Source organism: Panthera uncia, chromosome A2 (assembly GCF_023721935.1).
Source record: "Panthera uncia isolate 11264 chromosome A2, Puncia_PCG_1.0, whole genome shotgun sequence".
NCBI classification, from domain to species: Eukaryota; Metazoa; Chordata; class Mammalia; order Carnivora; family Felidae; genus Panthera; species Panthera uncia.
In genome coordinates this window covers 149,686,279-149,701,473 of record NC_064816.1, presented here as the reverse complement: position 1 = coordinate 149,701,473, position 15,195 = coordinate 149,686,279, and the positions used below count along the sequence as shown (strand labels likewise).

General features: G+C 38.5%; 1 protein-coding gene across 1 annotated transcript in view; it reads left to right on the top strand.

The window, feature by feature from the left end:
• The first annotated feature begins 2,513 nt into the window (after window positions 1–2,513).
• BRAF (B-Raf proto-oncogene, serine/threonine kinase) overlaps window positions 2,514–15,195 on the top strand; it is a 72,424-nt gene continuing 59,742 nt past the window's right edge. The window contains exon 1 of the mRNA XM_049642303.1: window positions 2,514–2,924. Coding sequence (XP_049498260.1) covers window positions 2,725–2,924 — 200 coding nt within the window. The 5' untranslated portion in view covers window positions 2,514–2,724. The remainder of the gene's footprint in view (window positions 2,925–15,195) is intronic.

The window sequence follows — 15,195 nt, the reverse complement described above, 5'->3', positions numbered from 1 at the left end:
AAAATAAAATAAAATAAAATAAAATAAAATAAAATAAAATAAAATAAAAATAAAAATTCAACAGAAGTGACACTGGGTGACTCCGGAGGCTAGGTCATAAAATACAATACAGGTTTCACCTTGCTTATAGGAAGCCTAGCATTTGGAGCCCCCAGCCACCTTGTAAGAAGGCTGACTACCCTGAAACAGCCATGCTACGAGGAAGCTCACGCCACATGAGGAAAGTATGTTTGGGTATTCTGGCTGATTGCCCCCAGCTGAGGTACAAGCTTCAATCACCAGGTATATGAGGAAATATGCCTCCAGATTATTCCAGTCCCCACCCATTGAGACACTTCTAGGTATTGAGTCTTCCCACCTGAGGGTCCCAGATATCATGGGGCAGAGGCAAGCCATCTCTGCTGTGCCTTGTCTGAATTATGACTGAGGAGGTAACTTTACATTTTGTTAAGGGCAAAACTATGTTTGATCCTCACAATGATATAGTTAGGCGGGTTGGGTTGGCATTATTACCACCATCATTTTACACATTAAAATAACAATAGGGGTTCGAGCGAGCTTACCTTCTTTGAGATTATATATAGTTAAGATATGGCATGCTGATACTGATCTTTGTACTCTACAAAGTTTATGCTTCCTCTATATTCTCCCATCTGGATCCTGTGGGGCTTTAGAATGGCCTAGGGAAATCAAATAAGATATATCCAGATTTAAAGACAAAGTCAGAAAATGTTGAGTGAATAGAGGCTAACAAGAATCAATATTAAATGGACGAGATCAATCATCCTGTGAAGAAATAACTATGTAAGAGATGATCTACAGGTTGTTGCTGATAAAGAAGGCTATAATTTAAAATAGAACCAATGAAAACAAATCTTAGAACTTTGAATGTTATGAGGAAGTGTTATAATGATATATTTTTTAAGGGTCTGATTAGAAAATGAAATAGCACTGTTAAAGAATAAAAAATGCTGCAAGTTGTGTTTTTGATAAAACTAAGGGTAAAAAGTGCCATGACTGGCTAATGGTGCAATTTTAGTCTGTTTAGGAGTATGTCCTTAGAGTAAAGAAGGGCACTTCAGACTAGTATAGCTTGATGACATAATCTCTTAGGACAGTCTTCATTTACTCTACTTTTGCCAAGCCACTTTTGATTTAAATTTAGTTCCTCAAGCAGACTTTTCCACTTGGAAGGGAAAGCACAAGGAAGCTAACAAACCTACCACACTCACTTGATAGGCTGCATTTTGCATTTTTCATTGTAAAGGAATGTTAGTATTCTGATTAATCAAGCAGCCTCACACACAACGCCTTACCTTTAGACTAAGGATCAGTTCCTGGGCTCATAGTGACTCTATCGGTATGCAGACATTCAGCTTCACAAGTCAGTAGGACAGCTTTCCATCTCTTTAATCATGGTGAATACTATAAGGAGGTCACTGGTGAATTTCCTCCTCATGGGAAGTAAAGAAATGTAGTTCACTCAATGCTTCTCATAACTTGATGGTTTGGTTACTTTGGTGATTAAAACTGTACAGCATCAGTAGGGCCACAGTATCTTCCACTGTGTTTCTCACTCCTATTTCTCCATTCTTTATTCCGACCCCCCCCCCCCCCCCCCCCCCCCCCCCCGGACATATTCCCTTTCCTTTAAAATAAATGTACTTTTAGTAACGGATTGGGTGTCTTTAATTTCATTCTGTAATTGGGCCTCACAAAGGGAATTTAACTCTTATTTTCATGCATACTTTTTACAGATAATGTCTTAGAATATTCTATTCACGAAAGGCACGAAGCATTTAAAATGTTTTCATTGATTTTCTTGAAAATAAAAATCATTTAAGTTTTGATGCTTCAGATGACTGGAATGCTGTGCCTTGTGCAGGCCCTTGCACACGACAAGTTTTCCACTTACATTTGCTGAATGAATCTGCAAAACGAAAAACACACTTAAAGAAAACGTTTTATTCCTCAATAATGGGGAAAAGCTTTTAGACTTCCATTTAGACCTACTTTAGCAGGCCAGATCCTTTAATGAAACGGATACAAAAATCATTCTGATAATTTAGCTGTTCCTAAATATATTTCTATCAAATTCGCTCAGATGTTTCCCCCTTGAGGTTTCAAGTCTTATTTTAACGACAGAGACACTCGCTGTAATGGAAAAAACACAAGCAGTATGGGCTTCCCCATCTTTCTCCCTCTAGGATTTCAACTTCTCGAACACCACCCATGCTCTTCTAGTAAATCCCACATTACGGCACAGGTTTAGCACAGGGAAGAGAACGAAGTAGGAAATCGGAGCCATGGAAACGGCAGAGCGGAGGAAACGTGCACGCGCGAGGGTGGGCACGAAAGGAAAGAACCCTCCCCAGAAGACTGCGCGAGGGCGCTCCTAGGATTACGTCACGCACCCCGGTGACGTCACGGCCGTGACACGCGGGTGACGCGGGTGACGCCGTTGCCGCGGCGACTTCTAGTCGTCTCCGCCCCCTTCCCCCGCCCCCCGCCTAGCATCCTTCCCCCAATCCCCTCAGGCTCGGCTGCGCCGGGGGCCGCGGGCCGGTTCCTGAGGTGGCCCAGGGGCCCTCCCGCCGCCGGCGCCGCCCGGGCCGTCCCTCCCCGCCGCCCCCCGCCCTCCGCCTCCGCCTCCCCCCGCCCTCCGCCTCTCTTCCCCCTCCCCGCCCAGCAGCGGTCGCTCGGGCCCCGGCTCTCGGTTATAAGATGGCGGCGCTGAGCGGCGGCGGCGGCGGCGGTGGCGCGGAGCAGGGCCAGGCTCTGTTCAACGGGGACATGGAGCCCGAAGCCGGCGCCGCGGCCTCTTCGGCTGCGGACCCTGCCATTCCCGAGGAGGTGAGTGCCGGCGCACCCTACACCCCTCAGGTCTCTGGGCTCGGCTGGCTGGTGTTTTTGGGGGGAAAGAGGTGACGGTGGGGGCTCTGGTGCCCTGAGCCACCTTCTCCTTTGGGTTCTGCGGGGTGGGAGATGGGCATCCCCGCCGTGTCCCTCTCCGTCATGCAGCTCCTCGCTACGTAAACACACACAGTGGCCCAGGGGGGGTTTCCCTGGCTCGCACCCCAGTCTGGGGGATTCAGGCGGCATTGGCTGAGCGGGAGGCTATCAGTAGGGGGCGAGACTCAGGGTTGGTCCGAGAAGGTCACGGCTGGCTGAAGGTAGCCAGGCTCTCATCTCTTCGATGTTTTCGTTATTTTCGGGTGGGGGGGCGGCGAAGGGGGGCGGCATCCAGGTGGATAGATGTAGGTTAGTAGCCGGGGCCGGGACCCCAGCCTGAGTTACCATTGTAATTACTACACGGTCGGGGGGGGGGGGGGGTGGTGATGGGGCGCATCGTTCCCTTCCACTCTCCCTGATGTCTCCCTTTTCAGGCCTCTGCCCTCCCCTCCACTTTTCTACTTGTTTGGGGATTTCTTTTCACCTGTTTTACCCAGCAGATGGTTTTGATTTAATTTTTACTTTTTTCAATCTTAAATCCCACTGTTTCCGCTCTCCTCTCCATCCCGGCGTCAGGGCCCCGGTTCTTAGGTTTGCCTGTGCTCTGTCGCTGAGTGGTAACCCTTCCACCCCCCCCATCCCATTCCCATCGGCCGCTCCGCTCTTTTGCCGGTTGTCGGACCTGCCAGCCTTGTAGCCTCAGTATCTACTTAAGACCATTTTTGCACTTCTCTTACCCTAGTTCTCTTTAGGCCCTCTGGATCATTCTCCTGCTCCCTAGCATTGTTATCTATTATCTTCATAAATCCGTTTGGACGCTTTGGAGCTCCTTCCCTTCTGAATCCTGAAGCTGTCAGGATTCCATCAGGTTTCACTTGAACTACTGGCACTTTTTGGCTAGTCTTCCATTGTGCGTTCATACCTCTTTATTTTTTCCTACCCGTTTTTAAATAGATTTGATTGATTTCTTTCTGTTGTCCTCCTTTTTGTCCCAGTTTTTTCCTTTCCTTTTTTCCTGCTTGGCTTCTGCTTCTCTCAGCCTGTTTTTTGCATTATTGAGCCTATTATCACCTTGTCAAATTATTTACATTTGGTTTTTAAGGAAAACTTACTCCATTTACTATCTGGTGTTGTATTATATAGAGTAATACACTTTATTATACTTTGCAGATAATGAGATATTAGTATAATAACTGTGCTTTGTAGTTATTGATTAGATTATGTGATTTAATTCTGTTGACTTTGCTCAAAGTTCTCTTTCCTTCCGTACTGTTTACATTTTGTTTCCCAATTCTCATAATGTCTCACTCTTTCTTCTATGTATGCAATGCTTCTTTCCTGCTTCATCATCTTTACTTTGGAAATTCACCCCATATGCTTGCTCTAGTATTAGTTTGTTCACAATTATAATTGTTTCTCAGTCTCCTATACCACCTCCATCTATGCCCATGATGTGTTCTATGCCATCATCTGGTCTAAAGTTCTCGTATGTTTTCTTCTTCATTAAATTGCACCTCTTTCCACTTAATTTTTACTTTGCATTTTTGCTCAGATCAGTTTCCTCTAACATCTGTTCATTTTCACCAACTTCTTGTATTCTAAGGATAGCTCTTTTCCTTCTTCCATTTCCTAGTTTATTCTGATTTCCTTGTCCCCAGTTAACCATTCATTCGGCCTTGTTTCCTGACTTTTGGTTCTTAACTCTCTGAAGCTTCCTCTTGTCTTCCCTGCACCTCCACATTCCTTCTTATTTATAAACAGCTTTGTTCTGTTGACATGGAAATTTATTTTTAGGATACATTGTTTTTAATGGATAAATACTAGGGGTCACATCTGCTGTCTATTTTTTTCCATGAATCGGATATGCCTTTGTCTTACCAGGCACAGGTGCCTCCAGGCTCCCTTTACTCTGTAGTGTATGTGTGGTTTTGTTGAATTCTAACTTTGAAGACTATTACAGAATGGAAGAATGGACAAATTATTGGGTATGGGTCATGAAATTGTAATTCTCTGACCATAACATTGTTTATACTGAGAACTTTAAGACTTAGTAGAACAGTTTGCAATGATATAGAGAAGTCTTTTGTTATGTATAATCTCCGCTATCTAATTGGAAAGGGCCGGATTGTTTGAGCTCTACCCTCTGAAGATTCTGATTCTGTAGGTGAGAGCTAGCGCCATAAGTTTCTGTATTTGGTACACTTCCTGTGCCGTTCTCATGTGTTAATGATTGAGAATCACTAGGCTAATGAATTTAAGTTTAAGTCGCCAATAATTAGAAAACGTATTGGTATCTCCTAAAACTACAAGGATACTCCTCTAACTCTTGTAACTAAATTTAATTAGTTAGAAGTGTTGTGTGCTGCATCCTCCACTCAGGTTTTAATGTTTATTGATGAATAGTTTTATCTCTATAATTTCTTACAAGAGCTGATATAAAAGGTATTTGGAGAATAAATGATTAAAAGTGAATCTCTTTTGAGTATAGATATCAACGTTATGGATGGCAGAATAAATTCCTCTAAGAAATACTTTAAATTTTGAAGTTGGTATTGTTAATTCAGCGAAAACTGAAAGGTACTGTGTGTGGTCTTTTAATTGAACTATCTTCCTTATGTGCACTTAAAGAGGTAGACTTGCCAAGTGCATGGAAAGAAATGAAAAGTTGTGCTTGTGTGAAATGACACATTCTAAAGAATTCCCTTGCCTGACATTAAAATAGAGGGTTTTTTTTTTTTTTTTTTAAGTTTCTTAGAGGGAAATTTCAGCTTTCAGGTGCATTAAAAAATTTCTGACTACAGAGGGAAAACACATTCATTATTGAAAAATTACAAAGCTGTAAGTAAAAAAAAAAAAAAAAAGAAAAAAATCTAATTATGTCACTAGGATATAAAAGTATAAACATTTTGGTGTATATCCAGAACTTTTTTAATGCTTGTATGATATAGTATATGTGGTTTTAATATTTTAAACTTAATGTAGCAAAATGTTTTACATTTCATTAGGTAATACTGTGATTTTTTTAAAAAAATAATAATTTTTTTGGATATTAAAGATTTTTTTTACTACTTGTTATCAAACATCTTGAACACAGAATGTGGATTTTAGTTTTTGATGTATGTTGGGAAGTGAACAAATTTTTTTGTCCTGTATTTGTATTTGTAGACCTCAAAGTAGAATATTCTAGAAATAACAGGATCTTATTAAATATTTATGAAATGAATGTGCTTATACTTGTGGTATTAAACCTTTATTTCTGACCATTTATATTTCCCTGATGTTTCTTTCTATGACTATATGGTATAATATTGGGATATTGTGACTAAATAGTATAATGAATACATTTATTTGAAAAACGTGTTATATTAGGGTATGATATTTGTTAACAGTTCTTCTGTAGTGTTTCTGTAGAAGGAGCTTCTTATAATTCATTACAATTAAAATTATATTGTTTTCATGATTTCTTATTGCCTGCCTTAGTTAAGCTATGTAATTATAATAATGCATTGACTAAGCAGTATTCTGGGATGGAATCTTTATAATGTGGTTCACTGTATTAAAACACATACTTATAAACCATGAAAAACCAGAGATAGTCCCATTAGGGTACTGCGTGCTTGTATAGTTCTGGTATTGCTGCTAATACTTGTCTAGGTATTTTTGAAGGTGGTCAAAACATGCCTGTTAGGCATAACTATAAGATAGCTGTTTTTGTCTTTAATATTTTTACTGGTCCCTTTCTGTACTCTTTCTCTCCTTCCCTCCTTTAGGCATCTACTTTTATTTAGAAAACTATCTGATAATCAGTCACTTACATATGCTGGCTGTTAAAGGAATCATTTGTCAGTAAACCGATAAGAAAGGAATGTTGGTTCTGGATGCTTGAATCTTTGAATGTAGTAAACTCGAAGCAAACTTGATTTAATCTTGTTTGGATAATAGGCCAGAAGAATTATATTAGGATAACAAGCTAGAGAGAGGTTTGACTTTTTTTCAATTCCCTGTCCTTTGCTTTCCTGATAAGGATGAATAGGAAGCTGATCTAACACCTGGAAACCTATTTTCTCTGAGTGGTGGGGGAGAGAGGGAAGGAGCAGGCTATATTGTTTTTTTTTAGGCTTTTCTGTGACCTGATGCTTACTTTGTTAAATGTGGCAGCTGCTTAGAATTCTTCCTTTTTCCTTTTCTCCCAATCATAAAATTGTATTCTCCTTTAGAATTGAAAAGTGCATATTTCCTTTGACATCTTGGTATTAATTTAGCTGAGTTCTTAGTGTGAACATTTTGTGTCACAATTCCCTTGTTCTAGGAAATGCAGTATGTTGCTGTGCTTCCTATATTTCTGCCTCAAATTGTCATTAAAATAAGCTTTTATTGGCGCGCCTGGGTGGCTCAGTCGGTTGAGCGACCGACTTCGGCTCAGGTCATGATCTCACGGTTGGTGAGTTCAGGCCCTGCATTAGGCTCTGTGCTGACAGCTCAGAGCCTGGGGCCTGCTTCAGATTCTGTGTCTCCCTGTCTCTCTGCCCCTCCCCCACTCATGCTCTCTGTCTCAGAAATGAATAAAATAAACATTAAATTTTTTTAAAAATAAGCTTTTATTGTCAGTAGCTCTTACTGGATTTCATCTTCCTCAGAAGTTGAATTAAGTCCTTTACTCATTCCCTTCGTCTGTTCCACATTGGTTATTCTGTGAGGTTAGGATCAGCAATAGTTAGAGAACTGACTTCTCAATTATGTCTACTGCTTTTGTAGACATAATGTTACAGATAATAAAAGAACCAAAAAGGTAGTCTCATTTGTATCGTTCCTTCGTTAAATATTTGCTGGAGGCATTGATGTGTTCTGGGAGGTAGTTTTTATTTTTTAGTTTCTTTTGGCTACCAACCTAATTTACTATCATACATAATTAGCGTGGTAGAAGAAACTCTTAATACAGCCTACACCCTAACATTAAGCAATTATTTTTTTTCTACCCTCTACCTTCTGAGATTATTTTGGTTTCCATGTTTTCTCTTGGGCTTAAAAAACTATTAGTCTTGTTTCTTCCATCAAGACTATGCATATGGAGGGAAATTGATGCCCAGTAACTTAACATTCCTTTCGGGGTCCTGGGAATGTACTTGATACAGAGTATAAAAATTACTCTGAACTCAATTAACTTTATGTCTTTGGGAAGCTCTGTAACATCAAATGAAACATCATTTTCATTCTTGTAATATAGCTGCAGTTACTGACAGCACTTTTGGGAAAAATATACCATAGGATGGTAGTTTTTAAATTACTGTAGAGCACTAGACAATTTTTAAAAAACTACCACTGTAAGAAATTCAAGTTTTCAGTTACCCTAATACATACATAGGAGAGAAACAGTTTTTGTCTGTTTTGTACATTTTTTAAACTTTTTTTTTTTTTTTAAAGAGAAAGAATGTGTGGGGGAGGGGCAGAGAGAGGGAGAGAGAGAGAATTTCAAGCAGGATCCATGCCCAGTGTGGAGCCCAACATGAGGCTTGATCTTACAACCCTGAGATCGTGACCTGAGCTGAAATCAAGATGCTTAACTGACTGAGCCACCTAGGTATCCCTGTTTTGTACAGTTTTTTTTTAATCTTTGTGTTTTGCAACAATATGTGGCACATAAGTACTCAAATACTTCATGAAAGAAATAGTGAATGGAACCTTATTAGATATGATGCACTCTGTTTTTCTGTACTTTTCAGTTCTCCTTTTTTAAAAATTGTTTTTAATGTTTATTTTTGAAAGAGAGGGACAGAGTACAGGTGAGAGAGGGGCAGAGAGAGAGACAGACACACACACACACACACACACACACACACAGAATCCGAAGTAGGATCCAGGCTCTGAGCTGTCAGCACAGAGCCTGACACAGGGCTTGAACCCAGGAACCACGAGATCATGACCTGAGCTGAAGTCGGATGCTTATCCAGTCAAGCCACCCAGGCGTCCCTCAGTTCTCTTTTTTTATGCTATGCATAAATCAGTTTACTAGATTGATAACAAATTGGTTGTAACAGGCATTTTGAAGGGTGGTATAACTTCAGCAGTTACGAAAAGGCTCTGTTTAGTTCTACACTTTAACTCTTGAAGCTCTTCAGTTATCTGCTTTGCATGTTGGTTTCCTTGAAAAAGAGGCTTTTATGGCTGTGAAAATTTTAGAGATGTGTACTGGCATAAATCTTCCCAATTGTAATAATCTGTGTAGAAAATTTCAACAACTTGTATCTAAGATAGTGGTCAGCAAACATTTTTTGTAAAGAGTCAAATGGTAAAATTTTATGCACTGTGGGCCTAACTACTCTGTCTCAGTCAAAACAACTCAACAGATTCAACAGTGGCATTGTAGCACAAAAGCAGCTAATAGACTCTGTAAGTGAATTAGCCTGTGTTCCAATAAAACTTACGGACAATGGAATTTGAATTTCATATAATTTTCATGTGTCATGAAGTATTCTTATAAGTTTTTTCAACATTTAAAAATGTAAAACTATTCTTGTGGGCTGTATTAAAATAGATGATAGCCCAGATTTAGTTCATGGGCCAGAGTTTTCAGATTACTGGTCTAGGGGAGACTGACTATATCCTATTAAAAGTTCTGAAATGAAGGTGTGGGTTAGAGGTCTATAGGAAGTTGATCATTGCTTTTTGAAAAAATGTCGGGTTTATTGGGATATAGTTTACTATACTGTAATGTGCCATTTTAACTATATAGTTTGATGAGTTTTGACAAATGTATATAGTCATGTAACCACTGCCACAATCAAGATACGGAACGTTTCCATCATCTCAAAAAGTTCCCTAGTTCCTCTGTATTTAGTCCCCTTCGCTGACCCTCAGTTCCTGGCAGACACTGGTCTGGTCTCTAGTCTTATTTTCCCAGAAAGCTATATACTTTCCCGGAAAGTTATATAAATGAAATGATAAAGTATGTGGTTTTATGTATTTGGCTTCTATGATTTAGTTTGATACATCTGAGATTCACCCAGGTTGTATGTATCAGCAATTAGTTTTTGCTTATTATTTAGTAGTAGTCTATTGTGTGGATATGCCACAACTTCTGCATTTACCAGTTGATGGGGTAGTAGGGTTGTTTTTGGTTTTCAGCAATTGCAGTAAAGGTTGCCATAAATATTTGGGTTCAGGTTTTTGTGTGGACGTGGGTTTTCATTTTTCTTGAGTAAGGACCTAGAAGCAGGGTTGATGGGTTGTATGGTAAGTATACATTTAACTTTATAAGAAACTACCAATTCAATTAAAAAATGGGCAGAGGACATGAACAGACATATCTCCAAAGAAGACATCCAGATGGCCAACAGACACATGAAAAGATGCTCAATGTCACTCATCATCAGGGAAATGCAAATCGAAGCCAATCAGATATCATATCACACCTGTCAGAATGGCTAAAATAAAAAACTCAAGAAAAACCAGGTGTTGGTGAGGATGTGCACTGCTGGTGGGAATGCAAACTGGTGCAGCCACTGATGGAAAACAGTATAGAGGTTTCTCAAAAAATTAAAAATAGAACTACCCTACGATCCAGTCATCACATTACTGGTATTTACCCAAAGAATATAAAAACACTAATTTGAAGGGATATATACACCCCTGTGTTTATTGCAACATTATTTACAATAGCCAAATTATGGAAGCAGCCCAAGTGTCCATACACTGATGAATGGATAAAGAAGTGGTGTGTGTGTGTGTGTGTGTGTGTGTGTGTGTGTGTGTGTGTAAAATGGAACATTATTCAGCCATAAAAAGAATGAAAGCTTGCCATTTGCAATGATGTATGGATCTAGACAGTATAGTGCTAAATGAAATAAGTCAAAGACAAACACCATATGATTTCACTCTTATGTGGCATTTAAGAAATAAAACAAATGAACAAAGGAGGGGAAAAAAGAGACCAAAAAATAGACTTGTAACTACAGATAAAATGGTTATCAGGAGGGAGGGAGGTAGGGGGATGGGTGAAATGGGTGAAGGGGATTAAGAGTACACTTACTTTGGTGAGCACTGGGTGATATATGGAACTGTTGAATCACTATATTATACACTGGAAACTAATAACAACAATGTATGTTAACTACACTGGAATTAAAACAAAACAAAAGAAAGGAAACTGCCAAAATTTTCTAAACTAGCCATACCGTTTTGTATTGCTGCCCACAGTGAATGAGCATTCCAGTTATTCTGTATCCTTGCCAGCATTTGGTATTGTCAGTCTTCTTAGTTTTAGCCATTCTGATAGATATATAGTAGTTGCCCATTGTGGTTCTAATTTGTATTTTCCTAATAACTAATGTTGTTGGGTATCTGTTTATGTGCTTATTTACTATCCACATATTTAGTGAAGTCTCCCATTTAAATCTTTCTATTTAGTTATTTATCTTCTTGTGGAGTTGTAAGAGTGCTATATTTATATTCTGGATTCAAGTCCTTTATGTCAGATATCTGTTTCGCACATGCCTCCCAGTCTGGCTTCTCTTTATATTTTCCTAATTGTATTTTGAAGAGTAGAGGTTTTATTTTTGATGAAGTTCAATTTATCATCTTTTCTCTTATGATTTCTGTGTCCTATTCAGTAAATACTTTTTTTTTAAAGTTTATTTATTTGGAGAGAGAGAGAGAGTGCGTGCACACACATGCGAGTGGGGAGAGGGAGAGAGAGAGAATCCCAAGCAGGCTCTGCAACGTTAGTGCAGGGCTCGAATTCACAAACCGTGAGATCATGACCTGAGCCAAAGTCTGATGCCTAACTCACTGAGCCACCCAGGAACCCCTATTTAGTCAATTTTTGCCTAATTTAAGATCATGATACTTTCTCCTATGTTTTTGTTCTAGAAATGTTACAGTTTCACCTGTTACACATCATAGGTCTGTGATCCATTTGGAGTTAATTTTTGTGTATGTTGTGAAGTAGAGGTTAAAGTTCATTCTTTTTCATGTGGATGTCCTGTTTCATAGTTGTTGAAGAAACTTTTCTGTCAAGTTACTTTAGCGTCTTTATTGAAATCAATTGATCATATATGTGAGTTTTAAACTCTGTTTTATTGACCTATATGTCTTTTCTTTGGCCAATATCACACTATCTTGATGACTATAGCTTTATAGTTAAGTCTTAAAATTAGGTAGAACCAATTCTTTGGATTTTTAGAACTTTAAAATTTGATTTTTGAATTTCCTGTGTTAACTATACTTTTAGAAGGAAAAGGTCCATAATTTTCTTATTCTGAAAAGTATTTTCTACCCCCAAAAGCCAAAGACTCACTGCTATTTATAATTAGCGCACCCCTATCTTGAATTATTTGGTGGTGAGGTTCATGAAAAATGGCAGGTAAAGAAAAACTTTCATTCAAAGTTCATTTCTTTATAAGAAATGAAGGAGATGTTTCAGTGGGTTGCACAAAGCAGTCAATAATGTCCTTTTTACCATATTGCAAAAATATTAACTGTAAAGAAGATATGTGTGGGTGAAAGTATATTAAGATGTTTATTCACTACAAAAGTCACTGAAAATGTCAGCTGGTGGAAGATATTAGTTTCTACTATGTTATTCTCCATCTTCATTGTAATAGTTCTTCTATTTGAAACCTATGTCATGTTCTGTGATGTTCCAGAATTAGCACCTTTATTAATCTTCAAGGCATCATTAAATTGTTTTTACTAAGGATAAGCATTTGGTGATTGTTGGTCATATTTCTACCTTTCTCATTGTGGCTCATATGATCCTTCATCTTTTTTTAATTACACTGGTGATTGCTTAGCTTAGGGGAAGTCCCTACAAGATAAACTATTTCTGGTCATGTTTTTCGTCTAGGTATTAAACAAAAAATCAGCAAACATGTTCATAGAGCATAAGTCTTGGATACCTGACTCGTACAGGGCTGTGTGGGAAGGTAGATAGTATCCAGGCTTTTGTTCACATTGTAAGGAGTGTTATTCCAGTTGTATCTGGCTACCTTGCAAATTTGGAAAATGCTCTTCTAGGGAGAGAGAAGCTCAACATTTTGGCAGACCATTTTCAACTGTTGTTTCAAAATTAGTGTGTTTAAAAAATGCTTTTCCTTTGTAAAAGATACTTTGTGTTTACATTGAGAAATACTCTACTCGTGTTTTATATTTTATATTTTTAAATATATAACCATTAAATTAATAACATCAAAAAAAGACTTTCTATTTTTAGAATAGCTTAGATTAAATGAAATTTTAGGATGTTTTTAATTTTGAAATAGTTTAAGGGGCGCCTGGGTGGCTCAGTTGGTTAAGTGTCTGACTTTGGCTCAGGTCACGATCTCAATGCTTGCGAATTCGAGACCCGCATCCAGCTCTGTGCTGACAGCTCAGAGCCTGGAGCCGGCTTCAGATTCTCCATCTCTTTCTTCCCCTTACCTATTCATGCTCTCTCTGTCTGTCTGTCTCTCTCTTTCAAAAAATAAACATTAAAAATTTTTTTTAAAAAGAAATAGTTTATTTTCTAAAAATGTTTATTTTTTTATCTTAGAGAGAGAGAGAGAGAGAGAGAGAGAGAGCAAGGGCAGAGGAAGGGCAGAGAGAGAGAGAGGGAGATCGAGAATCCTAAGTAGACTCCAGGCTCCAGTCTGTCAGCACAGAACCCAACTTGGAGCTGAAACTGACTAAACTGTGAGATCATGACCTGAGCCAAAGTCAGACACCTAACTGACTGGAGCCACCCAGGCGCCCCCAAAAATAAACAGTTAAAAATGCTGCTTAGGTTTGTTCGTTCCTCTGTTAGAATTTCTAAACTGCATTTTCTATATTATCACATTTATTTTGCAAAATAAATTTGTTTGGTCTCATAGATGGACTTTTAACATTAAAGGGGATTAATAGCTCCAGCAGTAATATTGTAAATATTTATTAGAACCTGAATTTTTTGTATTCTCAGCCTGGGTCTAATCTCTTTTCCTCTGTTTTATTTTTTTTATTTTTGTTTTCTTTTTAAAAAGTTTATTTATTTTGAGAGAAGACAGAGACCAGAGAAGTTTATTTATTTTGAGAGAAGAAGACAGTGGGGTGGCGGCACATAAAGAGAGAGCAAGAATCTCAGGCAGGCTCCATGCTCAGTCAGTACAGATCTCGATGCGGGGCTCAGTTTCACGAACCATGAGATCATGATCTGAGCCTAAACCAAGAGTCAGATGTTTAACTGACTGAGCCACCCAGGCGCCCCCTTTTTCTCTGTCTTTAAAGTTATACCATCTACTTAGAAATCTCTCTGTAACTTAAAGGAAGAAAAGCATAACAATTACTAATGTAAGAGTCTTAAATTTTTTAAAATGTTTATTTATTTTTGAGAGAGAGAGAGAGTCAGAGTGTGAGTGGGAGAGGGGCAGAGACAGGAGACACAGATTCTGAAGCAGGCTCCAGGCTCTGACCTGTCAGCACAGAGCCTGACGCAGGGCTCGAACTCATGAACCGTGAGATCATGATCTGAACCAAGGGTGGACACTTAACTCACTGAGCCATCCAGGCGCCCCTGTAATTTAAGTCTTATGTAGGTATTGTTTTTTTAGAGTTCTTATTAGCATAATTTCTGGTAATGTTATATGAAGGTAATTTCATTCCCATTCATTATAAAAGTATCCTATCAATACCAAACAATTATTGCCTTTATAATTTTTTAATATAAAAAGGTAAAGTACTATTAATTATTCCTAAATACCTCAAAATTGCATTTTTACACAATTGTATAACTGTATGTCCATGGGAATGGTGTCAGAACTTCAGACAGGGAAGAGGTTACAATTCGTTGTAGTTGTTACGTTCCTATTGTACAACCACTGAAAGTGTTCATTTCCCCTTAGTTTTTGTACACTTTTAACGCTTTTAACATTTGAAATATTCCACCCATATTTTCTTTCTGCAGGTGTCTTCTCATATTAATATTAAGTTACACAATATGAAGTTAGTTTCACTATGCATGAACATTTAGTTCAGTGTAACTTTGTGATAACTCTGTTGTAGAGGATTTTTCTGCCTTTGAGTTTGACACTTAAGTTTCTGTATATATTTATGAAGGAAACTTTGGTTATTGGTTATCATGGATGACTCTTTGAGAGAAAGGTTTAAATAGTTCTAGCAACTGTTCTGTGTCATAGCCATTCCTATGCAGCTTGCTTATCAATGGCGGCATTTGCTTTTTCCCTCCATCCCCTGTGATAGCCACTGAACTTGTAAGTGGATCATAGTGGTATGAGA